The following is a 27375-nucleotide window of genomic DNA, read 5'->3' as shown; positions in this document are numbered from 1 at the left end:
TGGGGCTCTGGGTGCAGCCCTGGGGTGCAGCTGTGCCTCTGGGTGCAGCTCTGGGGTGCAGCTGGGGCTGTGGGTGCAGCTCTGGGGTGCAGCTGGGGCTCTGGGTGCAGCCCTGGGGTGCAGCTGGGGCTGTGGGTGCTGCCCTGGGGTGCAGCTGTGCCTCTGGGTGCAGCTCTGGGGTGCAGCTGGGGCTGTGGGTGCAGCTCTGGGGTGCAGCTGGGGCTCTGGGTGCAGCCCTGGGGTGCAGCTGGGGCTGTGGGTGCTGCCCTGGGGTTCAGCTGGGGCTCTGGGTGCTGCCCTGGGGTGCAGCTGGGGCTGTGGGTGCAGCTCTGGGGTGCAGCTGGGGCTGTGGGTGCTGCCCTGGGGTTCAGCTGTGCCTCTGGGTGCTGCCCTGGGGTGCAGCTGGGGCTGTGGGTGCAGCTCTGGGGTGCAGCTGGGGCTGTGGGTGCAGCTCTGGGGTGCAGCTGGGGCTGTGGGTGCTGCCCTGGGGTGCAGCTGTGCCTCTGGGTGCAGCCCTGGGGTGCAGCTGGGGCTGTGGGTGCAGCTCTGGGGTGCAGCTGGGGCTGTGGGTGCAGCTCTGGGGTGCAGCTGGGGCTCTGGGTGCAGCTCTGGGGTGCAGCTGGGGCTGTGGGTGCAGCTCTGGGGTGCAGCTGGGGCTGTGGGTGCTGCCCTGGGGTGCAGCTGGGGCTGTGGGTGCAGCTCTGGGGTGCAGCTGGGGCTCTGGGTGCAGCCCTGGGGTGCAGCTGGGGCTGTGGGTGCAGCTCTGGGGTGCAGCTGGGGCTGTGGGTGCAGCTCTGGGGTGCAGCTGGGGCTGTGGGTGCAGCTCTGGGGTGCAGCTGGGGCTGTGGGTGCTGCCCTGGGGTGCAGCTGGGGCTGTGGGTGCAGCTCTGGGGTGCAGCTGGGGCTGTGGGTGCAGCCCTGGGGTGCAGCTGGGGCTGTGGGTGCTGCCCTGGGGTGCAGCTGGGGCTGTGGGTGCAGCTCTGGGGTGCAGCTGAGGCTGTGGGTGCAGCTCTGGGGTGCAGCTGGGGCTGTGGGTGCAGCCCTGGGGTGCAGCTGGGGCTCTGGGTGCAGCCCTGGGGTGCAGCTGGGGCTGTGGGTGCTGCCCTGGGGTGCAGCTGGGGCTGTGGGTGCTGCTCTGGGGTGCAGCTGGGGCTGTGGGTGCTGCCCTGGGGTGCAGCTGGGGCTGTGGGTGCAGCTCTGGGGTGCAGCTGGGGCTCTGGGTGCAGCCCTGGGGTGCAGCTGGGGCTCTGGGTGCTGCCCTGGGGTGCAGCTGGGGCTGTGGGTGCAGCCCTGGGGTGCAGCTGGGGCTGTGGGTGCTGCCCTGGGGTGCAGCTGGGGCTGTGGGTGCAGCTCTGGGGTGCAGCTGGGGCTGTGGGTGCTGCCCTGGGGTGCAGCTGGGGCTGTGGGTGCTGCCCTGGGGTGCAGCTGGGGCTGTGGGTGCAGCTCTGGGGTGCAGCTGGGGCTGTGGGTGCAGCCCTGGGGTGCAGCTGGGGCTCTGGGTGCTGCCCTGGGGTGCAGCTGGGGCTGTGGGTGCTGCCCTGGGGTGCAGCTGGGGCTGTGGGTGCAGCTCTGGGGTGCAGCTCTGGGGTGCAGCTGGGGCTCTGGGTGCTGCCCTGGGCTCCTGCAGGGCTCCTGCTCAGCAGCATGTCAGTTTTGCTGCAGAGCAGGGCTGGATCCCTGGGTGGGGGCTGCTGGGGGGCTGCTCCTGCTCTCCCTCAGGGTCTCTTTGCCTCCACAGGCCAGCAACAAGGTGGAGGTGGACATGGAGAAGGCAGAGAGCCTGAGGGTCACCAGGGGAGACTTCTTTGCATCTCTGGAGAACGACATCAAACCTGTGAGTGGCAGCTGGGGCTCCTGGGCTGCTCCTGCTGGCCCCCAGGACAGCTCTGATGGGGCAGGATGGGCTCCAGGCTGGGGCAGGCTGGCTGCCAGGGAAGGAGCATTCAGAGGACACAGAACTGCCTTGATGGCTGCACCCAGAGGTGGCTGGCAGTGGTCCATGGGCAGGGGGAGCCCCTCAGGGACCAGCACTGGGACCAGGCTTGGTTAACAGCTCTGTTGGGGCCATGGAGAGTGGCACTGAGGCTCCCTCAGCAGGGCTGAGATGGCACCAAGGTGAGTGGTGCTGCTGAGAGCAGGGGGGAAGGATCCAGCCAGAGGGAGCTGGGCAGGCTGGGGGGAAGGGATCCATCCAGAGGGAGCTGGGCAGGCTGGGGGGAAGGGATCCAGCCAGAGGGAGCTGGGCAGGCTGGGGGGAAGGGATCCAGCCAGAGGGAGCTGGGCAGGCTGGAGGGAAGGGATCCATCCAGAGGGAGCTGGGCAGGCTGGGGGGAAGGGATCCAGCCAGAGGGAGCTGGGCAGGCTGGAGGGAAGGATCCATCCAGAGGGAGCTGGGCAGGCTGGGGGGAAGGGATCCAGCCAGAGGGAGCTGGGCAGGCTGGGGGGAAGGGATCCAGCCAGAGGGAGCTGGGCAGGCTGCAGAGCTGGGCCCAGGACAACCTCAGGAGGTTCAACAAGACCAAGGGCAAGGTCCTGCAGCTGGGGCAGGGCAATCCCAGGCACTGATCCAGGCTGTGAGAGCAGCCCTGGAGAAAAGGCCTTGGGGGTGCTGGGGGAGGAGAAGCTCAGCAGGAGCCAGCAGGGAGCACTTGCAGCCCAGAGAGCCAAGCAGAGCCTGGGCTGCAGCAAGAGAAGTGTGGCCAGCAGGGCCAGGGAGGGGATTCTGCCCCTCTGCTCCACTCTGCTGAGACCACAGCTGCAGCTCTGGGGCCAGCTCTGGAGCCTCTGTGCCAGGAAGGCTCTGGAGGGGCTGGAAGGTGTCCAGAGAAGGGCCAGGAGGAGGAGCAGAGGGCTGGAGCTGCTCTGCTGTGAGCACAGCCTGAGGGAGTTGGGGTTGTGCAGGCTGGAGAGGAGAAGGCTCCCAGGAGACCTCCTTGTGGCCTTCCAGGATCTGCAGGGGGCTGCAGGAAAGCTGGGGAGGGACTTTGGAGGGTGTCAGGGAGGGATAGGGGGCAGGAATCAGGCCTGGGGCAGGGAGCCAGCAATGGGCACTGGCAGCCCAGAAGGCCAAGGGCAGCTGAGCTGCCCTTGGCCTTCTGGGCTGCCAGTGCCCATTGCCAGAGGTGGAGGGAGAGGCTCCTGCCCCTCTGCTCTGGGCTGTCAGGGAGGCACAGGACTGGGGGGGCTGGAGCAGAGCTGGAAGCGGGGAGCTGGAGCTCGGCTGTGAGGAAGAAGCTTTCTTGGCTCAGCTTTTTCTGCCAGGATGCCAAACTTCTGGGTGCCCTAACCTATGCCCTTTGCCTTCCCCCCAGGCCTTTGGCACCAACCAGGAGGACTATGCCAGCTACATCATGAATGGCATCATCAAGTGGGGCGACCCAGTGACCAGGGTGCTGGACGATGGGGAGCTGCTGGTGCAGCAGGCCAAGAACAGCGACCGCACCCCGCTGGTCAGCGTCCTGCTGGAAGGTAGCCAGCCCCCAGCAGGCAGGGAGGGGAGCCTGGGCAGCTGGGGGGCAGCAGCTGAACAAGAGCCAGCAGTGTGCCCAAGAAGGCCAAGGGCATCCTGGCCTGCAGCAGGAAGAGTGTGGCCAGCAGGAGCAGGGAAGTCCTTGTGCCCTGTGCTCAGCGCTGCTGAGGCCACACCTGGAGTCCTGTGTCCAGTTCTGGGCTCCTCAGGTCAAGAAGGACATTGAGAGACTTGAAGGTGTCCAGAGAAGGGCAAGAAAGCTGGGGAGGGGTCTGGAGCACAGCCCTGGGAGGAGAGGCTGAGGGAGCTGGGGTTGCTTAGCCTGCAGAAGAGGAGGCTCAGGGGAGACCTTCTTGCTCTCTGCAACTCCCTGCAGGGAGGTTGGAGCCAGGTGGGGGTTGGGCTCTTCTGCCAGGCAAGCAGCAGCAGAACAAGAGGACACAGTCTCAAGCTGTGCCAGGGGAGGTTTAGGCTGGAGGTTAGGAGAAAGTTCTTCCCAGCCAGAGAGATTGGCCACTGGGATGTGCTGCCCAGGGAGGTGGTGGAGTCCCCAGGCTGGAGGTGTTTAGGAGGAGCCTGGAGCTGTGCCAGGGGAGGTTCAGGCTGGAGGTGAGGAGAAAGTTCTTCCCAGAAGAGAGATTGGCCACTGGGATGTGGCCATTGGAATCTAACCAACCCAACCCTGGCACCAAGGGCCTCAGCCAGGCTCTTCCTAAACACCTCCAGGCCTGGGGACTCCACCACCTCCCTGGGCAGCCTCTGCCAGGCCCTGACCACTCCTGCACCAAAGACATTTTGCCTCCTCTCCAACCTCAGCCTCCCCTGGCACAGTTTCAGCCATTTCCTCTCCTTCCATCCCCTGAGCCTGGGGAGCAGAGCCCAACCCCCCCTGGCTGCAGCCTCCTCTCAGAGCTGCAGAGAGCAAGGAGGTCTCCCTCAGCCTCAGGCTCAACCCCTCCAGCTCCCTCAGCTCCTCCTCCCCAGCCCTGCTCTCCAGACCCTTCCCCAGCTCTGTTGCCCTTCCCTGGCCCTGCTCAGCCTCTCAAAGTCCTTCTTGGACTCAGGAGCCCAAACCTGACCCCAGGATTCCAGCTGTGGCCTCCCCAGTGCCCAGCCCAGGGGCACCACCCCTGCCCTGCCCCTGCTGCCCACACCATCCCCCCTGGCACAGCAGCTGAGCCCAGAGTTGTGCATTCTCAGAACCCAGAGTGCCAGCTTGGGAGGGACCCCAGGGACCACCTGCTGCAACCTTGCTGGGTGCTGGTGGAGCTGGGCTGAGCTGGCTCAGCACCCTGCCAGGCTGGGGCTGAGCACTGCCCAGAGCCCGCCACTGCCCCTGGCAGCTGCCCCCAGGGCCTGACTGTGCTGAGGGGGATCCTTCCCTTCCCTCTGTTTGCCTCTGTTGCAGGTCCCCCCCCACAGTGGGAAGACTGCCCTGGCAGCCAAGATCGCAGAGGAGTCCAACTTCCCCTTCATCAAGATCTGCTCTCCTGACAAGATGATTGGCTTCTCTGAGACAGCCAAGTGCCAGGCCATGAAGAAGGTATCTGTGGCCTCTTCTGCTCCTTGCTCTCTGCTCCCCAGTGGGCAGCAGAGTGACCTCCCCTGGGCCTGCTCCCTGCAGCCCCTGGATCCCTGAGCATGGATGCATTGTAGAGCTGAGGGGATGCTGCTGTGCCACTGCCACTTGAGTGCCTCAGGGGCAATTCCAGGGCTCTGACCCAGCTGGGTCTGGTGCTTGGTCTTGACTGAGCCACCTGAGCTGAGCTGGGCCAGGCCTGAGCCCTGGCTGCAGAGGGGAGGGCAGGAGGGGCTTAGGGTTGTGCTTGGGAAGGATTGGTCCTGCCTCAAGGAGCAGTCTGGGGATGGCAGTGTGGAGGTGAAGGGGAACCAACCCAAACCAACCCTCAGCCTGAGCAGCAGGGGCAGTGCCAGCAGGGTGAGCAGCCTCAATCAGCTCCAGCAGGCAGGTGGAAGGCAGGGGGAGGTGTCCTGCACCGAGGCAAGCCAGCACTGACCCATGGAGTCACAGGCTGGGTTGGCTTGGGAGGGACCTTCAAGATCATCCTGCTGCAACCCCCTGCCATGGGCAGGGAGCCCTCCCCCAGCCCAGGCTGCTCAGGGCCTCATCCAGCCTGGCCCTGAACACCTCCAGGGAGGGGACAGCCTTCCAGTGACTGACAGCAAGGGAAGCCTGAAGGCAGAGTCACTCTGGGGAGGTGCCAGGGCTGGGGAGGAGCAGCCTGGGGGACTGAGGCTGCTGAGTCTGAGCAGGAGGAGGCTGAGGGCAGCCCTCACAGAATCAACAAGGTTGGAAAAGACCTCAGAGCTCATCAGGTCACCCAGCACCTCCTGACAGCTAACCCATGGCTCCAAGTGCCACATGGGAGCAAACCAGGTTGGGAGAGACCTTCAAGGTCATCCAGTCCAACCTATCACCCAGCACCACCTGATCAACTCAACCATGGCACCAAGCACCCCAGCAAGTCTCCTCCTGAACACCTCCAGGGATGGGGACTCCACCACCTCCCTGGGCAGCACATCCCCAGGGCCAATCTCTCTTGCTGGGAAGAACTTTCTCCTTACCTCCAGCCTGAACCTGCCCTGGCACAGCTTGAGACTGTGTCCTCTTGTTCTGGGGCTGCTTGCCTGGCAGAAGAGCCCAACCCCCACCTGGCTCCAACCTCCCTGCAGGGAGTTGCAGAGAGCAAGAAGGTCTCCCCTGAGCCTCCTCTTCTGCAGGCTAAGCAACCCCAGCTCCCTCAGCCTCTCCTCCCAGGGCTGTGCTCCAGACCCCTCCCCAGCTTTCTTGCCCTTCTCTGGACACCTTCCAGCAGCTCAACCTCCTTCCTAACCTGGGGGGCCCAGAGCTGCTGTCTGTGGCTGGCAGCAGGCAGCAGGCCCTGCTCCTGCTGGGGCTGGCTCTGAGTCCCTTTGCTCTCCTCCAGATCTTTGATGATGCCTACAAGTCCCAGCTCAGCTGCGTGGTGGTGGACGACATCGAGAGGCTCCTGGGTGAGTTGTGCTGCTGAGCCCAGGCTGTGCAGCAGTGCTGGGGTCCTGCAGCCTGCCCAGCAGCTGCAGCCTTGCCCTGGCAGCCTGCAGGGGTTTCAGTGGGCTCTGAGGTGCATTGTGCCTTGCAGATTATGTCCCCATTGGGCCTCGCTTCTCCAACCTGGTCCTGCAGGCCCTCCTGGTGCTGCTCAAGAAGGCTCCTCCCCAGGTAAGGAGCTGATGGAGCACTCAGCCAGGCTCTTCCTAAACACCTCCAGCCCTGGGGACTCCACCACCTCCCTGGGCAGCCTCTGCCAGGCCCTGACCACTCCTGCACCAAAGACATTTTGCCTCCTCTCCAACCTCAGCCTCCCCTGGCACAGTTTCAGCCTTTTCCTCTCCTTCCATCCCCTGAGCCTGGGGAGCAGAGCCCAACCCCCCCTGGCTGCAGCCTCCTCTCAGAGCTGCAGAGAGCAAGGAGGTCTCCCTCAGCCTCCTTCACTCCACACTAACCAACCCCAGCTCCCTCAGCTGCTCCTCCCCAGCCCCTTCCCCAGCCCTCTTCCCCAGCCCCTTCCCCAGCCCTGCTCCCCAGCCCCTTCCCCAGCCCTGTTCCCCAGCCCCTTCCCCAGCTCTCTTGCTCTTCCCTGGCCCTGCTGCAGCAGCTCCCAGTGGTGTCTGTGGCAGGGGAGCCGAGGAGGAAGGCTGACTGTGGGCAGCCCCCCGGGTGGCTGACTCCTGGCCCCCCCTTGGTGGCCTTGGCTGCAATCCGCTGCCGGTCCTGGGTGGCTGCTGCTGAGTGCACTGCTGGGGGGAGGGTAATCCACTCCACTGGGAGTGGTGCCAGCCCCTGGGCACTGCCTGCTGCCCCGGGGGGGCAGCTGCAGCCCTCCCCTGAGCGCTGTGCCGCGGGCAGGGCCGGAAGCTGCTGATCATTGGCACCACCAGCCGCAAGGACGTGCTGCAGGAGATGGAGATGCTGCACGCCTTCAGCACCACCATCCACGTCCCCAACATCGCCACGGGGGAGCAGCTGATGGAGGCTCTGGAGGTGAGCAGGGGCTGCAGCATGGCACAGGAGCTGAGGGCTGCAGGCTGGCACAGAGCTGAGGGCTGCAGGCTGGCACAGAGCTCAGGGCTGCAGGCTGGCACAGAGCTCAGGGTGACTGCAGGGAGCTGAGGGCTGCAGGCTGGCACAGAGCTCAGGGCTCACTGCAGGGAGCTGAGGGCTGCAGGCTGGCACAGAGCTCAGGGCTGCAGGCTGGCACAGAGCTCAGGGTGACTGCAGGGAGCTGAGGGCTGCAGGCTGGCACAGAGCTGAGGGCTCACTGCAGGGAGCTGAGGGCTGCAGGCTGGCACAGAGCTCAGGGCTGCAGGGAGCTCAGGGCTGCAGGCTGGCACAGAGCTCAGGGCTGCAGGGAGCTGAGGGCTGCTGGATGGCACAGAGCTCAGGGCTGCAGGGAGCTCAGGGCTGCAGGCTGGCACAGAGCTCAGGGCTCCAGGCTGGCACAGGAGCTGAGGGCTGCAGGCTGGCACAGAGCTGAGGGCTCACTGCAGGGAGCTGAGGGCTGCAGGTTGGCACAGGAGCTGAGGGCTCCAGGCTGGCACAGAGCTGAGGGCTGCAGGCTGGCACAGAGCTGAGGGCTCACTGCAGGGAGCTGAGGGCTGCAGGCTGGCACAGAGCTCAGGGCTCACTGCAGGGAGCTGAGGGCTGCAGGCTGGCACAGAGCTCAGGGCTGCAGGCTGGCACAGAGCTCAGGGTGACTGCAGGGAGCTGAGGGCTGCAGGCTGGCACAGAGCTGAGGGCTCACTGCAGGGAGCTGAGGGCTGCAGGCTGGCACAGAGCTCAGGGCTGCAGGGAGCTCAGGGCTGCAGGCTGGCACAGAGCTCAGGGCTGCAGGGAGCTGAGGGCTGCTGGATGGCACAGAGCTCAGGGCTGCAGGGAGCTCAGGGCTGCAGGCTGGCACAGAGCTCAGGGCTCCAGGCTGGCACAGGAGCTGAGGGCTGCAGGCTGGCACAGAGCTGAGGGCTCACTGCAGGGAGCTGAGGGCTGCAGGTTGGCACAGGAGCTGAGGGCTCCAGGCTGGCACAGAGCTGAGGGCTGCAGGCTGGCACAGAGCTGAGGGCTCACTGCAGGGAGCTGAGGGCTGCAGGCTGGCACAGAGCTGAGGGCTCACTGCAGGGAGCTCAGGGCTGCAGGCTGGCACAGAGCTCAGGGCTCACTGCAGGGAGCTGAGGGCTGCAGGCTGGCACAGGAGCTGAGGGCTCCAGGCTGGCACAGAGCTGAGGGCTGCAGGCTGGCACAGAGCTCAGGGCTGCAGGGAGCTCAGGGCTGCAGGCTGGCACAGAGCTCAGGGCTGCAGGGAGCTGAGGGCTGCTGGATGGCACAGAGCTCAGGGCTGCAGGGAGCTCAGGGCTGCAGGCTGGCACAGAGCTCAGGGCTCCAGGCTGGCACAGGAGCTGAGGGCTGCAGGCTGGCACAGAGCTGAGGGCTCACTGCAGGGAGCTGAGGGCTGCAGGTTGGCACAGGAGCTGAGGGCTCCAGGCTGGCACAGAGCTGAGGGCTGCAGGCTGGCACAGAGCTGAGGGCTCACTGCAGGGAGCTGAGGGCTGCAGGCTGGCACAGAGCTCAGGGCTCACTGCAGGGAGCTGAGGGCTGCAGGCTGGCACAGGAGCTGAGGGCTCCAGGCTGGCACAGAGCTGAGGGCTCCAGGCTGGCACAGAGCTCAGGGCTCACTGCAGGGAGAAGCTCTGCCCCTTCAACCCTGCCACAGAGGAGTTCCCCAAGCCCTGTGCTGAGTGAGGCCCAGGGGGAGGGCAGTGGGGCTGGGATGGAGCTTGAGGGCTGCATGCAAGGGGTCATGAGTGCCACCAGGGCACTGTGATCAGGGCACTTCAACTGAGTGTCCCTGAGAGGGGCTGGAACATCAGGTGCTGGGAGCTGAAGAGATTGTTGGCACACTGCTGCCCTTCATGGCTGCTCCTGTGCCATGCTGCACACTGGAGGGGCAGCTGAAGCCTGGCACATGAACCTCAGCTCCAGGCACATGAACCTGAGCTCCTGGCACATGAATCTCAGCTCCAGGCACAGGAACCTCAGCTCCAGGCACATGAACCTGAGCTCCTGGCACATGAACCTCAGCTCCAGGCACATGAATCTCAGCTCCAGGCACATGAACCTGAGCTCCAGGCACATGAACCTGAGCTCCTGGCACATGAACCTCAGCTCCTGGCACAGGAACCTCAGCTCCAGGCACAGGAACCTGAGCTCCAGGCACAGGAACCTCAGCTCCTGGCACAGGAACCTCAGCTCCAGGCACAGGAACCTGAGCTCCAGGCACAGGAACCTGAGCTCCAGGCACAGGAACCTGAGCTCCAGGCACAGGAACCTGAGCTCCAGGCACAGGAACCTCAGCTCCAGGCACATGAACCTGAGCTCCTGGCACAGGAACCTCAGCTCCAGGCACAGGAACCTGAGCTCCAGGCACAGGAACCTCAGCTCCAGGCACATGAACCTGAGCTCCTGGCACAGGAACCTCAGCTCCAGGCACAGGAACCTGAGCTCCAGGCACATGAACCTCAGCTCCAGGCACATGAACCTCAGCTCCAGGCACATGAACCTCAGCTCCAGGCACAGCTGGGGAGCAGGCCTGCAGAGCTGTGACAGTGGTGACAGCAGCAAAACCTGAAGGACAGGGGCATGGCCACAGCAGCTCTGCAAACAGACTGGGACCTGAGGCTCTGAGCTTCTGGGTCCTGGAGGGGCTTGAGGCTCTGAGTCCTTCTGGGCCCTGGAGGGACCTGAGGCTCTGAGTCTTCTGGGTCCTGGAGGGGCTTGAGGCTCTGAGTCCTTCTGGGTCCTGGAGGGGCTTGAGGCTCTGAGTCCTTCTGGGTCCTGGAGGGGCTTGAGGCTCTGAGTCCTTCTGGGTCCTGGAGGGGCTTGAGGCTCTGAGTCCTTCTGGGTCCTGGAGGGGCTTGAGGCTCTGAGTCCTTCTGGGTCCTGGAGGGGCTTGAGGCTCTGAGTCCTTCTGGGTCCTGGAGGGGCTTGAGGCTCTGAGTCCTTCTGGGTCCTGGAGGGGCTTGAGGCTCTGAGTCCTTCTGGGCCCTGGAGGGACTTGAGGCTCTGAGTCCTTCTGGGCCCTGGAGGAACTTGAGGCTCTGAGTCCTTCTGGGTCCTGGAGGGGCTTGAGGCTCTGAGTCCTTCTGGGCCCTGGAGGGACTTGAGGCTCTGAGTCCTTCTGGGTCCTGGAGGGGCTTGAGGCTCTGAGTCCTTCTGGGCCCTGGAGGGACTTGAGGCTCTGAGTCCTTCTGGGCCCTGGAGGAACTTGAGGCTCTGAGTCCTTCTGGGTCCTGGAGGGGCTTGAGGCTCTGAGTCCTTCTGGGCCCTGGAGGAACTTGAGGCTCTGAGTCCTTCTGGGTCCTGGAGGGGCTTGAGGCTCTGAGTCCTTCTGGGCCCTGGAGGGACCTGAGGCTCTGAGTCCTTCTGGGCCCTGGAGGGACCTGAGGCTCTGAGTCCTTCTGGGCCCTGGAGGGACTTGAGGCTCTGAGTCCTTCTGGGTCCTGGAGGGGCTTGAGGCTCTGAGTCCTTCTGGGTCCTGCTGGGGCTTGAGGCTCTGAGTCCTTCTGGGTCCTGGAGGGGCTTGAGGCTCTGAGTCCTTCTGGGTCCTGCTGGGACTTGAGGCTCTGAGTCCTTCTGGGTCCTGCTGGGACTTGAGGCTCTGAGTCCTTCTGGGTCCTGGAGGGACTTGAGGCTCTGAGTCCTTCTGGGTCCTGGAGGGGCTTGAGGCTCTGAGTCCTTCTGGGTCCTGGAGGGGCTTGAGGCTCTGAGTCCTTCTGGGTCCTGGAGGGGCTTGAGGCTCTGAGTCCTTCTGGGCCCTGGAGGGACTTGAGGCTCTGAGTCCTTCTGGGTCCTGGAGGGGCTTGAGGCTCTGAGTCCTTCTGGGTCCTGCTGGGACTTGAGGCTCTGAGTCCTTCTGGGTCCTGCTGGGACTTGAGGCTCTGAGTCCTTCTGGGTCCTGGAGGGACTTGAGGCTCTGAGTCCTTCTGGGTCCTGGAGGGGCTTGAGGCTCTGAGTCCTTCTGGGTCCTGGAGGGGCTTGAGGCTCTGAGTCCTTCTGGGCCCTGGAGGGACTTGAGGCTCTGAGTCCTTCTGGGCCCTGGAGGAACTTGAGGCTCTGAGTCCTTCTGGGTCCTGGAGGGGCTTGAGGCTCTGAGTCCTTCTGGGCCCTGGAGGGACTTGAGGCTCTGAGTCCTTCTGGGTCCTGGAGGGGCTTGAGGCTCTGAGTCCTTCTGGGCCCTGGAGGGACCTGAGGCTCTGAGTCCTTCTGGGCCCTGGAGGGACTTGAGGCTCTGAGTCCTTCTGGGTCCTGGAGGGGCTTGAGGCTCTGAGTCCTTCTGGGCCCTGGAGGGACTTGAGGCTCTGAGTCCTTCTGGGCCCTGGAGGGACCTGAGGCTCTGTGCCCTTCCCCATCTGGAGGGAAGCTGCAGTGGGTGTCAGGAGCTCAGCAGCTGCTGGCCTGCAGCTGCCATCAGCAGCTCCCTCCTGGAGCAGCCCAGCACCAGGCAGTGAGAGGGAGGGAAGTTTGCTGCAGTGCTCCTGGGCAGGGCAAGGCACTCAGCTGCCTGCTGCTGGGCTGCTGGCACTGTCCCTGCTGGCCACCCCTGCTGGGGGGTCTGTGACTGTGGCTTTCCCCCCCAGCTGCTGGGCAACTTCAAGGACAAGGAGCGCAGCACCATCGCCCAGAACGTCAAGGGGAAGCCTGTCTGGATTGGCATCAAGAAGCTGCTGATGCTGATAGAGATGTCCCTGCAGGTGAGCCTGCCCTGCCCTGCCCTGCCCTGCCCTGCCCTTCTCTGCCCTGCCCTTCTCTGCCCTGCCCTGCCCCTGCCCCTGCCCTGCCCTGCCCTGCCCTGCCCTGCCCTGCCCTGTCCTGCCCTTCCCTGCCCTGCCCTGCCCTGCCCTGCCCCTGCCCTGCCCTGCCCTGCCCTGCCCTGCCCCTGCCCTGCCCTGCCCTGCCCTGCCCCTGCCCTGCCCCTGCCCTGCCCTGCCCCTGCCCTGCCCCTGCCCTGCCCTGCCCTGCCCTGCTCTGCCCTGCCCTGCCCTGCCCTGCCCCTGCCCTGCTCTGCCCTGCCCCTGCCCTGCCCCTGCCCCTGCCCTGCCCTGCCCTGCCCTGCCCCTGCCCTGCCCCTGCCCCTGCCCTGCCCCTGCCCTGCCCTGCCCTGCCCTGCCCCTGCCCTGCCCTGCCCCTGCCCTGCCCCTGCCCTGCCCTGCCCCTGCCCTGCCCCTGCCCCTGCCCTGCCCTGCCCTGCCCTGCCCCTGCCCTGCTCTGCCCTGCCCCTGCCCTGCCCCTGCCCTGCCCTGCCCCTGCCCTGCCCTGCCCTGCCCTGCCCCTGCCCTGCCCCTGCCCTGCCCTGCCCCTGCCCTGCCCTGCCCTGCCCCTGCCCTGCCCCTGCCCTGCCCTGCCCCTGCTCTGCCCTGCCCTGCCCTGCCCCTGCCCCTGCCCCTGCCCTGCCCTGCCCTGCCCTGCCCCTGCCCTGCCCTGCCCTGCCCCTGCCCTGCCCTGCCCTGCCCCTGCCCTGCCCCTGCCCTGCCCTGCCCCTGCTCTGCCCTGCCCTGCCCCTGCCCTGCCCTGCCCCTGCCCTGCCCTGCCCTGCCCTGCCCTGCCCTGCCCCTGCCCTGCCCCTGCCCTGCCCTGCCCTGCCCCTGCCCTGCCCCTGCCCTGCCCTGCCCCTGCCCTGCCCTGCCCTGCCCTGCCCCTGCCCTGCCCCTGCCCTGCCCTGCCCCTGCCCTGCCCTGCCCTGCCCTGCTCTGCCCTGCCCTGCCCTGCCCTGCCCTGCCCTGCCCCTGCCCTGCCCCTGCCCTGCCCTGCCCTGCCCTGCCCCTGCCCTGCCCTGCCCTGCCCTGCCCCTGCCCTGCCCTGCCCTGCCCTGCCCCTGCCCTGCCCCTGCCCTGCCCTGCCCTGCCCTGCCCCTGCCCTGCCCTGCCCTGCCCTGCCCTGCCCTGCCCCTGCCCTGCCCTGCCCTGCCCTGCCCTGCCCTGCCCTGCCCTGCCCCTGCCCTGCCCCTGCCCTGCCCTGCTCTGCCCTGCCCTGCCCTGCCTCTGCCCTGCCCTGCCCCTGCCCTGCCCCTGCCCTGCCCTGCCCCTGCCCTGCCCTGCTCTGCCCTGCCCTGCCCTGCCCTGCCCTTCTCTGCCCTTCTCTGCCCTGTCCTGCCCTGCCCTGCCCTGCCCTTCTCTGCCCTTCCCTGCCCTGTCCTGCCCTGCCCTGCCCTGCCCTGCCCTGCCCCTGCCCTGCCCTGCCCTGCCCTGCCCTGCCCTTCTCTGCCCTTCTCTGCCCTGTCCTGCCCTGCCCTGCCCTGCCCTTCTCTGCCCTTCTCTGCCCTGTCCTGCCCTGCCCTGCCCTTCTCTGCCCTTCTCTGCCCTGCTCTGCTCTGCTCCTGGGGCTGGATGACCTTGGGAGGTCCCTTCCAAGCCCTTCCCTGGCTGTGCTCTTGGGCTGCTGGAGCCCTGCAGCAGCTCCCTGGAGCCCTGCAGCAGCTCCCTGGAGCCCTGCAGCAGCTCCCTGGAGCCCTGCAGCAGTTCCCTGGAGCCCTGCAGCAGCTCCCTGGAGCCCTGCAGCAGCTCCCTGGAGCCCTGCAGCAGTTCCCTGGAGCCCTGCAGCAGCTCCCTGGAGCCCTGCAGCAGTTCCCTGGAGCCCTGCAGCAGCTCCCTGGAGCCCTGCAGCAGCTCCCTGGAGCCCTGCAGCCCTGCCCTGAGCTCTCTCCCTGCCCCCCAGATGGATCCTGAGTACCGAGTGAAGAAGTTCCTGGCCCTGCTGAGGGAGGAGGGCACGTAAGTACCAGCACCAGGCCCCCTGCTGCTGGGCAGCTGCAGTGTCTGTCTGTCTGTCTGTCTGACCTGTAGCTGCACAGCTGGGTCAGCCAGGGGGTGGGGAGGGGGAGGCCCTGCAGGCCCCTGGGGGTCTCTGCCCAGCAGCACAGCCCAGGGCAGGCTGCAGAGGCCCTGCAGCAGCTGCAGCGCAGCTGAGGGCTGGGGGGGCTGGGGGGGCTGCTGTGCCTCCTGCCTGAGAGAAGCATCTCCTGCTCTTTCCCCTGCAGGAGCCCAGCCCTGGCAGTGGCACCTGGCAGGCAGTGACTGTGTGTGGGGCTGCTGTGGGGCTGCTGCTGTGGGGCTGCTGCTGTGTGCCTGCTGCTGTGTGCCTGCTGCTGTGGGGCTGCTGCTGTGTGCCTGCTGCTGTGTGCCTGCTGCTGTGGGGCTGCTGTGTGCCTGCTGCTGTGTGCCTGCTGCTGTGGGGCCTCTGCCTGCTGCTGTGGGGCCTCTGCCTGCTGCTGTGTGCCTGCTGCTGTGGGGCTGCTGCTGTGTGCCTGCTGCTGTGTGCCTGCTGCTGTGGGGCTGCTGCTGTGTGCCTGCTGCTGTGGGGCCTCTGCCTGCTGCTGTGTGCCTGCTGCTGTGGGGCTGCTGTGTGCCTGCTGCTGTGGGGCCTGTGCATGGGGCTGCTGTGTGCCTGCTGCTGTGTGCCTGCTGCTGTGGGGCTGCTGTGTGCCTGCTGCTGTGTGCCTGCTGCTGTGGGGCTGCTGTGTGCCTGCTGCTGTGGGGCTGCTGTGTGCCTGCTGCTGTGTGCCTGCTGCTGTGGGGCTGCTGTGTGCCTGCTGCTGTGTGCCTGCTGCTGTGTGCCTGCTGCTGTGGGGCTGCTGTGTGCCTGCTGCTGTGTGCCTGCTGCTGTGGGGCTGCTGTGTGCCTGCTGCTGTGTGCCTGCTGCTGTGGGGCTGCTGTGTGCCTGCTGCTGTGTGCCTGCTGCTGTGGGGCCTCTGCCTGCTGCTGTGTGCCTGCTGCTGTGGGGCTGCTGTGTGCCTGCTGCTGTGGGGCTGCTGCTGTGTGCCTGCTGCTGTGTGCCTGCTGCTGTGGGGCTGCTGTGTGCCTGCTGCTGTGTGCCTGCTGCTGTGGGGCTGCTGCTGTGTGCCTGCTGCTGTGTGCCTGCTGCTGTGTGCCTGCTGCTGTGTGCCTGCTGCTGTGGGGCTGCTGTGTGCCTGCTGCTGTGGGGCTGCTGCTGTGGGGCTGCTGCTGTGTGCCTGCTGCTGTGGGGCTGCTGCTGTGGGGCTGCTGCTGTGTGCCTGCTGCTGTGTGCCTGCTGCTGTGTGCCTGCTGCTGTGGGGCTGCTGTGTGCCTGCTGCTGTGTGCCTGCTGCTGTGTGCCTGCTGCTGTGGGGCTGCTGCTGTGGGGCTGCTGTGGGGCTGCTGCTGTGGGGCTGCTGCTGTGGGGCTGCTGCTGTGTGCCTGCTGCTGTGTGCCTGCTGCTGTGGGGCTGCTGCTGTGGGGCTGCTGTGGGGCTGCTGTGTGCCTGCTGCTGTGTGCCTGCTGCTGTGTGCCTGCTGCTGTGGGGCTGCTGCTGTGTGCCTGCTGCTGTGGGGCTGCTGTGGGGCTGCTGTGTGCCTGCTGCTGTGGGGCTGCTGTGTGCCTGCTGCTGTGTGCCTGCTGCTGTGGGGCTGCTGTGTGCCTGCTGCTGTGGGGCTGCTGCTGTGTGGCTGCTGTGTGCCTGCTGCTGTGGGGCTGCTGTGTGCCTGCTGCTGTGTGCCTGCTGCTGTGGGGCTGCTGTGTGCCTGCTGCTGTGGGGCTGCTGTGTGCCTGCTGCTGTGTGCCTGCTGCTGTGGGGCTGCTGTGTGCCTGCTGCTGTGGGGCTGCTGTGTGCCTGCTGCTGTGGGGCTGCTGTGTGCCTGCTGCTGTGTGCCTGCTGCTGTGTGCCTGCTGCTGTGGGGCTGCTGCTGTGGGGCTGCTGTGTGCCTGCTGCTGTGGGGCTGCTGCTGTGTGCCTGCTGCTGTGTGCCTGCTGCTGTGTGCCTGCTGCTGTGGGGCTGCTGCTGTGGGGCTGCTGTGGGGCTGCTGTGTGCCTGCTGCTGTGTGCCTGCTGCTGTGTGCCTGCTGCTGTGTGCCTGCTGCTGTGGGGCTGCTGCTGTGTGCCTGCTGCTGTGGGGCTGCTGTGGGGCTGCTGTGTGCCTGCTGCTGTGGGGCTGCTGCTGTGTGGCTGCTGCTGTGGGGCTGCTGTGTGCCTGCTGCTGTGGGGCTGCTGTGTGCCTGCTGCTGTGGGGCTGCTGTGTGCCTGCTGCTGTGTGCCTGCTGCTGTGGGGCTGCTGTGTGCCTGCTGCTGTGTGCCTGCTGCTGTGTGCCTGCTGCTGTGGGGCTGCTGCTGTGGGGCTGCTGTGTGCCTGCTGCTGTGTGCCTGCTGCTGTGGGGCTGCTGTGTGCCTGCTGCTGTGGGGCTGCTGCTGTGGGGCTGCTGCTGTGTGCCTGCTGCTGTGTGCCTGCTGCTGTGTGCCTGCTGCTGTGGGGCTGCTGCTGTGGGGCTGCTGTGGGGCTGCTGTGTGCCTGCTGCTGTGTGCCTGCTGCTGTGTGCCTGCTGCTGTGTGCCTGCTGCTGTGGGGCTGCTGCTGTGGGGCTGCTGTGTGCCTGCTGCTGTGGGGCTGCTGCTGTGGGGCTGCTGTGGGGCTGCTGCTGTGTGCCTGCTGCTGTGTGCCTGCTGCTGTGTGCCTGCTGCTGTGGGGCTGCTGCTGTGGGGCTGCTGTGTGCCTGCTGCTGTGGGGCTGCTGCTGTGGGGCTGCTGTGTGCCTGCTGCTGTGTGCCTGCTGCTGTGGGGCTGCTGTGTGCCTGCTGCTGTGTGCCTGCTGCTGTGGGGCTGCTGCTGTGGGGCTGCTGTGTGCCTGCTGCTGTGGGGCTGCTGCTGTGGGGCTGCTGTGTGCCTGCTGCTGTGTGCCTGCTGCTGTGTGCCTGCTGCTGTGGGGCTGCTGCTGTGGGGCTGCTGTGTGCCTGCTGCTGTGTGCCTGCTGCTGTGTGCCTGCTGCTGTGGGGCTGCTGCTGTGGGGCTGCTGTGTGCCTGCTGCTGTGTGCCTGCTGCTGTGGGGCTGCTGCTGTGGGGCTGCTGCTGTGGGGCTGCTGTGTGCCTGCTGCTGTGGGGCCTCTGCCTGCTGCCCTGGTGCCTGTGCCAGCTGCTGTGGGTCCTGTGCCTGCTGCCCTGGTGCCTGTGCCAGCTGCTGTGGGTCCTGTGCCTGCTGCCCTGCTGCCTGTGCCAGCTGCTGTGGGTCCTGTGCCTGCTGCCCTGCTGCCTGTGCCAGCTGCTGTGGGTCCTGTGCCTGCTGCCCTGCTGCCTGTGCCAGCTGCTGTGGGTCCTGTGCCTGCTGCCCTGGTGCCTTTGGTTGCTGCTGTGGGTCCTGTGCCTGCTGCCCTGCTGCCTGTGCCTGCTGCTGTGGGTACTGTGCTTGCTGCCCCTGCTTGCTGCCCTGCTGCCTGTGCCTGCTGCTGTGGGGTTGTGCCTGCTGCCCTGGGGCCTCTGCTTGCTGCCCTGCTGCCCCTGCTTGCTGCCCTGCTGCCTTTGGTTGCTGCTGTGGGTCCTGTGCTTGCTGCCCTGGGGCTTCTGCTTGCTGCCCTGCTGCCCCTGCTTGCTGCCCTGGGGCCTCTGCTTGCTCTCCTGATGCATTTGGCTTCTTTTGCAAGAGTCCCTACCCTGGACTGAAGGAGGACCAAGTGCCAGACCAACAGCTGGGCAAGAGACCAAGCTGGAGAAGGTTCCCTGGGATCTTTGCTGCCCTGTGCTCACCGCCCTGGACACAGTGAAGCGCTGCCCTCTCCCCACCCCCCGTGGGACCTGCATGTGTAGTGCAATACAGCATCCTCATTCCTTCTCCTCAGTACCCAGTGTGATGTGCAGGTGTCTCCCAGAGCTGTGCTGCTGTCTCTGTGCAGGCCAGGCTGCCACCTCCTCTGGGTTTAGCACGGGGCAAGGCCCTGCAGGTTCTGCAGCTAACCCTCACTTGTGTCCAGCTGCCGTGGCAGGGGAGCAGCCCTGGCCCCTGCTGGCCCCACAGCCTGGGCTGGGGGCACATTCAGCTGCTGCTCTGTCTTCCCTGCTCTGCTGAACGGCCCACAGCTCACCCAGCACCGAGCCAGAGCCCACCCCCTGCAGCCAGAGCCCACCCCCTGCGGCCAGAGCCCACCCCCTGCAGCCAGAGTGAGCCCACCCCCTGCAGCCAGAGCCCACCCCCTGCAGCCAGAGCCCACCCCCTGCTGCCAGAGCCCACCCCCTGCGGCCAGAGCCCACCCCCTGCAGCCAGAGCCCACCCCCTGCAGCCAGAGCCCACCCCAGGCCCCCAGATGCTCTCCCTTCTGCTCTCCTCCACCCAGCTGGCCTGTGGCCCCATGGCAGAGGTGGGGCTAGGGCTGGGGACGCAGGGGACCGTGCTGCTGGGGGCAGAGGGAGCTCCCAGAGCCAGTACTGAAGGCCTCAGAGCCTGCTGTGAGCTCAGCAGCAGCTCCAGGGGGGCTGAGTGCAGCCTCCTGGGCACAGTGCAGGGGGAGCCTCCTCGCAGCCCTTTCCCCTGGCACCTTACCAAAGGTTGGGATTGCTCCTTGGGGCTGGAGAGGAAGCCAAGCTCTGAGGGGCCCCAGGGCCCCAGCCTGGCCTCGATTTTGCACTGAAACCAAGGAATGTATCAGCCTCTGCTGTGGTCCCTCCCCAGGAGCCACCTCCTGCCCCGGGGTGCTGCTGCCGGTGCCCGCAGCAGGTCGCTGCCCCCTGGCTCCTCAGCTGCACGCTTCAGTGAACCTGGAACATACCTCAGGTGGAGACCAAAGCCATCGGTGGTCACTGGTGGCTTCCCAGCCCTGCCCAGAGGCACTGCTGGGGCTGGCAGCCGGGCCCAGCCCAGCCCCCAGGGCAGCTCCCCGTCCCGCCAGGCCCAGAGGAGGTGCCCCGGGCCCCCTGCAGCCCTGCTTCCTGTGGCAGCGCTGTTGTGTTGTGCTGACCTTGCCAGCAGCCCCCGTGGCGCTTCTCCCCTCTCATCTGTGTGCTCTCGTGGGTTTCTGTGTCCCCTCCCCTCCTCTGCTGCTCCCAGCCCGGGAGCACTCAGCAGCTGATGCGCTGAGCCTTGTTGTGTCTGTCCACAGTGTGGTGGTGAATAAATAGCTGGGAGACTGCACAGCCAGTGGTCAATAAAGCACAAGGGCTGCTGAGCACCTGAGTGAGCAGCTGGGGGGCTGCTGGGGCAGGGCTGGGGAGGGTGCTGGAGGGGCAGGAGTGAGCAGCTGGGGGGCTGCTGGGACAGGGCTGTGTGTGGGGAGGTGCTGGGGGGACAGGAGTGAGCAGCTGGGGGGCTGGGGGGACAGGAGTGAGCAGCTGGGGGGCTGCTGGGGCAGGGCTGTGTGTGGGGAGGTGCTGGGGGGAGAGCAGTGAGCAGCTGGGGGGCTGCTGGGGCAGGGCTGGGGAGGTGCTGGGGGGACAGGAGTGAGCAGCTGGGGGGCTGCTGGGGCAGGGCTGTGTGTGGGGTGCTGGGGGGACAGGAGTGAGCAGCTGGGGGGCTGCTGGGGCAGGGCTGTGTGTGGGGAGGTGCTAGGGGGACAGGAATGAGCAGCTGGGGGCTGCTGGGGCAGGGCTGTGTGTGGGGTGCTGGGGGGACAGGAGTGAGCAGCTGGGGGGCTGCTGGGGCAGGGCTGTGTGTGGGGAGGTGCTGGGGGGAGAGCAGTGAGCAGCTGGGGGGCTGCTGGGGCAGGGCTGTGTGTGGGGAGGTGCTGGGGGGAGAGCAGTGAGCAGCTGGGGGGCTGCTGGGGCAGGGCTGGGGAGGTGCTGGGGGGACAGGAGTGAGCAGCTGGGGCTGCTGGGGCAGGGCTGTGTGTGGGGAGGTGCTGGGGGGGAGAGCAGTGAGCAGCTGGGGGGCTGCTGGGGCAGGGCTGTGTATGGGGTGCTGGGGGGACAGGAGTGAGCAGCTGGGGGGCTGCTGGGGCAGGGCTGTGTGTGGGGAGGTGCTGGGGGGACAGGAGTGAGCAGCTGGGGGGCTGCTGGGACAGGGCTGTGTGTGGGGTGCTGGGGGGGGCAGGAGTGAGCAGCTGGGGGGCTGCTGGGGCAGGGCTGTGTGTGGGGTGCTGGGGGGGCAGGAGTGAGCAGCTGGGGGGCTGCAGGGGCAGGGCTGTGTGTGGGGGGCTGGGGAGACAGGAGTGAGCAGCTGGGGGGCTGCTGGGGCAGGGCTGTGTGTGTGAGGTTGGGGGGGCAGGAGTGAGCAGCTGGGGGGCTGCAGGGGCAGGGCTGTGTGTGGGGGGCTGGGGGGACAGGGCTGTGCAGCTGCAGTGAGAGCCAGAGGGGTGCCCAGTGGTGCCCAGCTGGTGCCCAGCTGTGCAGGGCTGGAATCTGCTGCCTGTGCAGCTTGGCCACAGGAGGCCCTGAGGGAGTTGGCTGAGAAGAGCTCTGGGCCAGCCCCAACCCCGGGCAGAGCTCTCTGCCCCTGCAGTGCTGAGGAAGCCCCAGAGCTGCTCAGCTAAGTGTGAAGCTGTGTGTGCAGCTGTGTGCAGCTGTGTGTGTGCAGCTGTGTGCAGCTGTGTGTGTGCAGCTGTGTGCAGCTGTGTGTGTGCAGCTGTGTGTGCAGCTGTGTGCAGCTGTGTGCAGCTGTGTGTGTGCAGCTGTGTGCAGCTGTGTGTGTGCAGCTGTGTGTGCAGCTGTGTGCAGCTGTGTGCAGCTGTGTGTGTGCAGCTGTGTGTGCAGCTGTGTGTGTGCAGCTGTGTGTGTGCAGCTGTGTGCAGCTGTGTGTGTGCAGCTGTGTGTGTGCAGCTGTGTGTGTGCAGCTGTGTGCAGCTCTGTGTGTGCAGCTGTGTGTGTGCAGCTGTGTGCAGCTGTGTGTGCAGCTGTGTGTGTGCAGCTGTGTGTGTGCAGCTGTGTGTGTGCAGCTGTGTGCAGCTGTTTGTGCAGCTGTGTGTGTGCAGCTGTGTGTGTGCAGCTGTGTGCAGCTGTGTGTGCAGCTGTGTGTGTGCAGCTGTGTGTGAGCAGCTCTGTGTGTGCAGCTGTGTGCAGCTGTGTGTGTGCAGCTGTGTGTGTGCAGCTGTGTGCAGCTGTGTGTGTGCAGCTGTGTGTGCAGCTGTGTGCAGCTCTGTGTGTGCAGCTGTGTGTGTGCAGCTGTGTGTGTGCAGCTGTGTGTGCAGCTGTGTGTGTGCAGCTGTGTGTGTGCAGCTGTGTGTGAGCAGCTCTGTGTGTGCAGCTGTGTGCAGCTGTGTGTGTGCAGCTCTGTGTGTGCAGCTGTGTGCAGCTGTGTGTGTGCAGCTGTGTGTGTGCAGCTGTGTGTGCAGCTGTGTGTGTGCAGCTGTGTGTGTGCAGCTGTGTGTGTGCAGCTGTGTGCAGCTGTGTGCAGCTGTGTGTGTGCAGCTGTGTGTGTGCAGCTGTGTGTGCAGCTGTGTGTGTGCAGCTGTGTGTGTGCAGCTGTGTGTGAGCAGCTCTGTGTGTGCAGCTGTGTGCAGCTGTGTGTGTGCAGCTCTGTGTGTGCAGCTGTGTGCAGCTGTGTGTGTGCAGCTGTGTGTGTGCAGCTGTGTGTGCAGATGTGTGTGTGCAGCTGTGTGTGTGCAGCTGTGTGTGTGCAGCTGTGTGCAGCTGTGTGCAGCTGTGTGTGTGCAGCTGTGTGTGTGCAGCTGTGTGTGCAGCTGTGTGTGTGCAGCTGTGTGTGTGCAGCTGTGTGCAGCTCTGTGTGTGCAGCTGTGTGTGTGCAGCTGTGTGCAGCTGTGTGTGCAGCTGTGTGTGTGCAGCTGTGTGTGCAGCTGTGTGCAGCTGTGTGTGTGCAGCTGTGTGCAGCTGTGTGTGTGCAGCTGTGTGCAGCTCTGTGTGTGCAGCTGTGTGTGTGCAGCTGTGTGCAGCTGTGTGTGCAGCTGTGTGTGTGCAGCTGTGTGTGCAGCTGTGTGCAGCTGTGTGCAGCTGTGTGTGTGCAGCTGTGTGTGCAGCTGTGTGTGCAGCTGTGTGTGTGCAGCTGTGTGTACAGCTGTGTGTGTGCAGCTGTGTGTGCAGCTGTGTGTGTGCAGCTGTGTGTGTGCAGCTGTGTGCAGCTGTGTGTGTGCAGCTGTGTGTGTGCAGCTGTGTGCAGCTGTGTGCAGCTGTGTGTGTGCAGCTGTGTGTGTGGAGCTGTGTGTGTGCAGCTGTGTGTGCAGCTGTGTGCAGCTGTGTGTGTGCAGCTGTGTGTGTGCAGCTGTGTGCAGCTGTGTGCAGCTGTGTGTGTGCAGCTGTGTGCAGCTGTGTGTGTGCAGCTGTGTGTGTGCAGCTGTGTGCAGCTGTGTGTGTGCAGCGGTGTGTGTGCAGCTGTGTGCAGCTGTGTGTGTGCAGCTGTGTGTGTGCAGCTGTGTGTGCAGCTGTGTGTGCAGCTGTGTGCAGCTGTGTGTGTGCAGCTGTGTGCAGCTGTGTGTGTGCAGCTGTGTGTGTGCAGCTGTGTGTGCAGCTGTGTGTGTGCAGCTGTGTGTGTGCAGCTGTGTGTGCAGCTGTGTGTGTGCAGCTGTGTGTGCAGCTGTGTGTGTGCAGCTGTGTGTGTGCAGCTGTGTGTGTGCAGCTGTGTGCAGCTGTGTGTGTGCAGCTGTGTGTGTGCAGCTGTGTGCAGCTGTGTGTGTGCAGCTGTGTGTGTGCAGCTGTGTGCAGCTGTGTGCAGCTGTGTGTGTGCAGCTGTGTGCAGCTGTGTGTGTGCAGCTGTGTGTGCAGCTGTGTGCAGCTGTGTGTGTGCAGCTGTGTGTGTGCAGCTGTGTGTGTGCAGCTGTGAGTGTGCAGCTGTGTGCAGCTGTGTGTGTGCAGCTGTGTGTGTGCAGCTGTGTGTGTGCAGCTGTGTGCAGCTGTGTGTGTGCAGCTGTGTGTGTGCAGCTGTGTGCAGCTGTGTGTGTGCAGCTGTGTGTGTGCAGCTGTGAGTGTGCAGCTGTGTGCAGCTGTGTGTGTGCAGCTGTGAGTGTGCAGCTGTGTGCAGCTGTGTGTGTGCAGCTGTGTGTGTGCAGCTGTGTGTGTGCAGCTGTGAGTGTGCAGCTGTGTGCAGCTGTGTGTGTGCAGCTGTGTGTGTGCAGCTGTGTGCAGCTGTGTGCAGCTGTGTGTGTGCAGCTGTGTGCAGCTGTGTGTGTGCAGCTGTGTGTGTGCAGCTGTGTGTGTGCAGCTGTGTGTGTGCAGCTGTGTGCAGCTGTGTGCAGCTGTGTGTGTGCAGCTGTGTGCAGCTGTGTGTGTGCAGCTGTGTGTGCAGCTGTGTGCAGCTGTGTGTGTGCAGCTGTGTGTGTGCAGCTGTGTGTGCAGCTGTGTGCAGCTGTGTGTGTGCAGCTGTGTGTGTGCAGCTGTGTGTGTGCAGCTGTGTGCAGCTGTGTGTGTGCAGCTGTGTGTGTGCAGCTGTGTGTGCAGCTGTGTGTGTGCAGCTGTGTGTGTGCAGCTGTGTGTGTGCAGCTGTGTGCAGCTGTGTGTGTGCAGCTGTGTGTGTGCAGCTGTGTGTGTGCAGCTGTGTGCAGCTGTGTGCAGCTGTGTGTGTGCAGCTGTGTTTGTGCAGCTGTGTGCAGCTCTGTGTGTGCAGCTGTGTGTGTGCAGCTGTGTGTGTGCAGCTGTGTGCAGCTGTGTGTGTGCAGCTGTGTGTGTGCAGCTGTGTTTGTGCAGCTGTGTGCAGCTGTGTGCAGCTGTGTGTGTGCAGCTGTGTGTGCAGCTCTGTGTGTGCAGCTGTGTGCAGCTGTGTGTGCAGCCGTGTGTGTGCAGCTGTGTGTGTGCAGCTGTGTGTGTGCAGCTGTGTGCAGCTGTGTGCAGCTCTGTGTGTGCAGCTGTGTTTGTGCAGCTGTGTGCAGCTGTGTGTGTGCAGCTGTGTGTGTGCAGCTGTGTGTGTGCAGCTGTGTGCAGCTGTGTGTGTGCAGCTGTGTGTGTGCAGCTGTGTTTGTGCAGCTGTGTGCAGCTGTGTGCAGCTGTGTGTGTGCAGCTGTGTGTGCAGCTGTGTGTGCAGCTGTGTGCAGCTGTGTGTGTGCAGCTGTGTGTGTGCAGCTGTGTGTGTGCAGCTGTGTGCAGCTGTGTGTGTGCAGCTGTGTGTGTGCAGCTGTGTGTGTGCAGCTGTGTGCAGCTGTGTGTGTGTGCAGCTGTGTGCAGCTGTGTGTGTGCAGCTGTGTGTGTGCAGCTGTGTGCAGCTGTGTGTGTGCAGCTGTGTGCAGCTGTGTGTGTGCAGCTGTGTGTGTGCAGCTGTGTGCAGCTGTGTGCAGCTCTGTGTGTGCAGCTGTGTTTGTGCAGCTGTGTGCAGCTGTGTGTGTGCAGCTGTGTGTGTGCAGCTGTGTGTGTGCAGCTGTGTGCAGCTGTGTGTGCAGCCGTGTGTGTGCAGCTGTGTGTGTGCAGCTGTGTGCAGCTGTGTGCAGCTGTGTGTGCAGCTGTGTGTGTGCAGCTGTGTGTGTGCAGCTGTGTGTGTGCAGCTGTGTGCAGCTGTGTGCAGCTCTGTGTGTGCAGCTGTGTTTGTGCAGCTGTGTGCAGCTGTGTGTGTGCAGCTGTGTGTGTGCAGCTGTGTGTGTGCAGCTGTGTGCAGCTGTGTGTGTGCAGCTGTGTGTGTGCAGCTGTGTTTGTGCAGCTGTGTGCAGCTGTGTGCAGCTGTGTGTGTGCAGCTGTGTGTGCAGCTGTGTGTGCAGCTGTGTGCAGCTGTGTGTGTGCAGCTGTGTGTGTGCAGCTGTGTGTGTGCAGCTGTGTGCAGCTGTGTGTGTGCAGCTGTGTGTGTGCAGCTGTGTGTGTGCAGCTGTGTGCAGCTGTGTGTGTGTGCAGCTGTGTGCAGCTGTGTGTGTGCAGCTGTGTGTGTGCAGCTGTGTGCAGCTGTGTGTGTGCAGCTGTGTGCAGCTGTGTGTGTGCAGCTGTGTGTGTGCAGCTGTGTGCAGCTGTGTGTGTGTGCAGCTGTGTGCAGCTGTGTGTGTGCAGCTGTGTGCAGCTGTGTCTCCTGAGGCCCTGCTCCAACCCCGGGCCGGCTCCAGCTGCCCCTCCCAGCCCCTGCAGCCTGTTCCCAGCTCTCCCTCCAGGAAGCTTCCTGCAGATGGCAGAAGAGAATTGGCTGCCTGCCGCCCCTGCCCCCAGCCCCCTGCCAGGCCTGGAGCAGCTCCTGCTGGCTCCTGGGGCACCTTGAACTGCGCTGCCCAAAGCCTCCCTCCCTGCCCTGCCCTCTCCTGCCTTCCCTGGAGCCTCCCACGAGGGTCTCCGCTCCACACCCAGGTTGTTACCCTCAGGCCAAGTGTGGGCTGGGGCTGGGGCCTGGAAGGTGCTGGAGGCAGCCCTGGGCAGCTGTGAGCCAGGAGTCAGCTCCCAGCCCTGCAGCTCCCAGCTCCTGAGGCTGAGCCTCCTGGGCTGGCTGCTGCCTCAGCAGCTCAGCAGTGCTGCTGCCATGCCCAGGAGCTGGCCCTGGCAGAAGCTTCCTGTCTGCAGCTCAGGCACATCTGCTCCAGGCCTCATCCAGCCTGACCCTGAACACCCCCAGGCAGGGGGCAGCCACAGCCTCCCTGGGCAGCCTGTGCCAGAGTCTCCTCAGCCTCCCACTGCAGAGCTTCTTCCTCAGCTCCACTCCGATCCTGCTCTGCCTCAGCTCCAAACCATTCCCCCTTGGCCTGGCTCAGACAGCCTCAGGAGAAGTCTCTCTGGAGCCTTCCTGGCCATGCTTTTGGGAGCCCTCCCAGCCCACAGGTGGGCATTGCTCTGCCTCACTGAGAGGGCATTGCCTGCATCTTGGAAGCCAGCTCTCCAGGAGGTGCTGGAGAGGTTGTGAGCTGCTCTGCTCTCAGCTGGTGCTGTGCTGCTGGCTGGGAAGCAGAGCCCTGCCTCAGCTGGGGTTTTCAACCCAGACTGAAGCCCAGCCAGATCCTCTGCTTTGCCCCCTGCTCACCTGGGCCTGCAGCTTCAAGCAGCTTTAATGGTCCCTGCATGGACTTCATGGTGCTCGGAGAGAGACTCTGTTCTCATACAATCATGGCTTGGGGGGGAAGGGATCCCCAAAGCTCACCCAGTGCAGCCCCCTGCAGCCAGCAGGGACAGCCCCAGCCAGGGCAGGCTGCTCACAGCCCCAACCAACCTCCCCTGCACTGCTGCCAGGCATGGGGCAGCTCCCAGCTCTCTGGGCAGCCTGGGCCAGGCTCTCCCCACCCTCACTGCCAAACATTTCTCCTTCTCTCCACTCTCAAGCTCCCTCTTGCCCTTTCCAACCCTCCCCCCTTGGCCTGTCCCATCAGGCCCTGCTCAAAGCTCTGTCCCCAGCTCTCTGCTGGGCCCTTGAAGCACTGCAAGGCCACCAGAAGCTCTCCCTGGAGCCTTCTCCTCTGCAGGCTGCCCAAGGCCAACTCTCTCAGCCTGGCTCCCAGCAGAGGGCTTCCAGCCCTGCCAGCACTGCTGTGGCCTCCTCTGGCCCTGCTCCCCCAGCTCCCTGTCTGTGCTGAGGGCTCCAGAGCTGCCCCAGCCCTGCAGGGGAGGTCTGAGCAGAGCACAGCAGAGGGCAGAATCCCCTCCCTGCCCCTGCTGCCCACCCTGCTGGGGCTCAGCCCAGGCTGGGGCTGGGCTGGCAGTGCTCTGTGCCACCTCCTGTCCAGCTTTACAGCCCCAAGTCCTTCTCCTCAGGGCTGCTCTCCAGCCCTTCACCCCCAGCCTGCACTGCTACCAGGTGTTACCTGATGCAGGGCTTGGCACTTGGCCCTGCTGAGGCTCCTGATGTTCTCATGGCTCCCCTTCCCCAGCCTCTCCAGGCCCCTCTGCATGGATCCTGTCCCTCAGTTGTGTCCCCTGCACCGCTTGGTGTCACCTGCAGCTTGCTGAGGGTGCCTCAGTCTCAGTGTCACCAGCAGGGAGGTTCAACAGCCAGTCCCAACCCTGACCACAGGGCAGCTCCACTCCTCACTGCTCTCCACTTGGCCATGGAGCCACTGCCCACGGCCCCTGCAGTGGTTCTGTGGTGAGGTTTGCCCTGCAGGCTGAGCCCAGGGCTGAGCAAGTCCTGTGCAGCACTTCAGGGCATCATCAGTGGTGGGGACATGGTGCTGAGGCAGCCACAGGATGGTGCTGAGGCAGCCACAGGATGGTGCTGAGGCACCCCCATGGTGGTGCTCAGTGCCCCAGCCCTCGGCAGTGGCTGTGTGCCAGGCTGCAGCTGTGCTGGGGGGCAGGACCTGAAGCCCTGAGCCTGCTTCCC

At 65.3% G+C, this 27375-nt stretch overlaps 1 protein-coding gene across 2 annotated transcripts in view; it reads left to right on the top strand.

The window, feature by feature from the left end:
* Positions 1–19437, top strand: part of NSF (N-ethylmaleimide sensitive factor, vesicle fusing ATPase) — a 92080-nt gene extending 72643 nt beyond the window's left edge. Inside the window, exons 13-22 of one of the 2 annotated variants that reach the window (XM_068167192.1) lie at positions 1739–1834; positions 3312–3470; positions 4881–5012; positions 6418–6484; positions 6613–6692; positions 7380–7514; positions 12161–12274; positions 14235–14290; positions 14557–14595; positions 17939–19437. In XM_068167192.1, coding sequence (XP_068023293.1) covers positions 1739–1834; positions 3312–3470; positions 4881–5012; positions 6418–6484; positions 6613–6692; positions 7380–7514; positions 12161–12274; positions 14235–14290; positions 14557–14593 — 876 coding nt within the window. In that variant the 3' untranslated portion in view covers positions 14594–14595; positions 17939–19437. The remainder of the gene's footprint in view (positions 1–1738; positions 1835–3311; positions 3471–4880; positions 5013–6417; positions 6485–6612; positions 6693–7379; positions 7515–12160; positions 12275–14234; positions 14291–14556; positions 14596–17938) is intronic. The other variant, XM_068167193.1, reaches the window with a different exon arrangement.
* The last annotated feature ends 7938 nt before the right edge of the window (positions 19438–27375 follow it).

Source organism: Melanerpes formicivorus, unplaced genomic scaffold (assembly GCF_026170545.1).
Source record: "Melanerpes formicivorus ecotype bairdi unplaced genomic scaffold, bMelFor1.0.p_v2 SCAF_113, whole genome shotgun sequence".
NCBI lineage: Eukaryota > Metazoa > Chordata > Aves > Piciformes > Picidae > Melanerpes > Melanerpes formicivorus.
The sequence above is the reverse complement of the archived record's forward strand: the minus strand, read 5'-3'. Positions and strand labels throughout refer to the sequence as shown.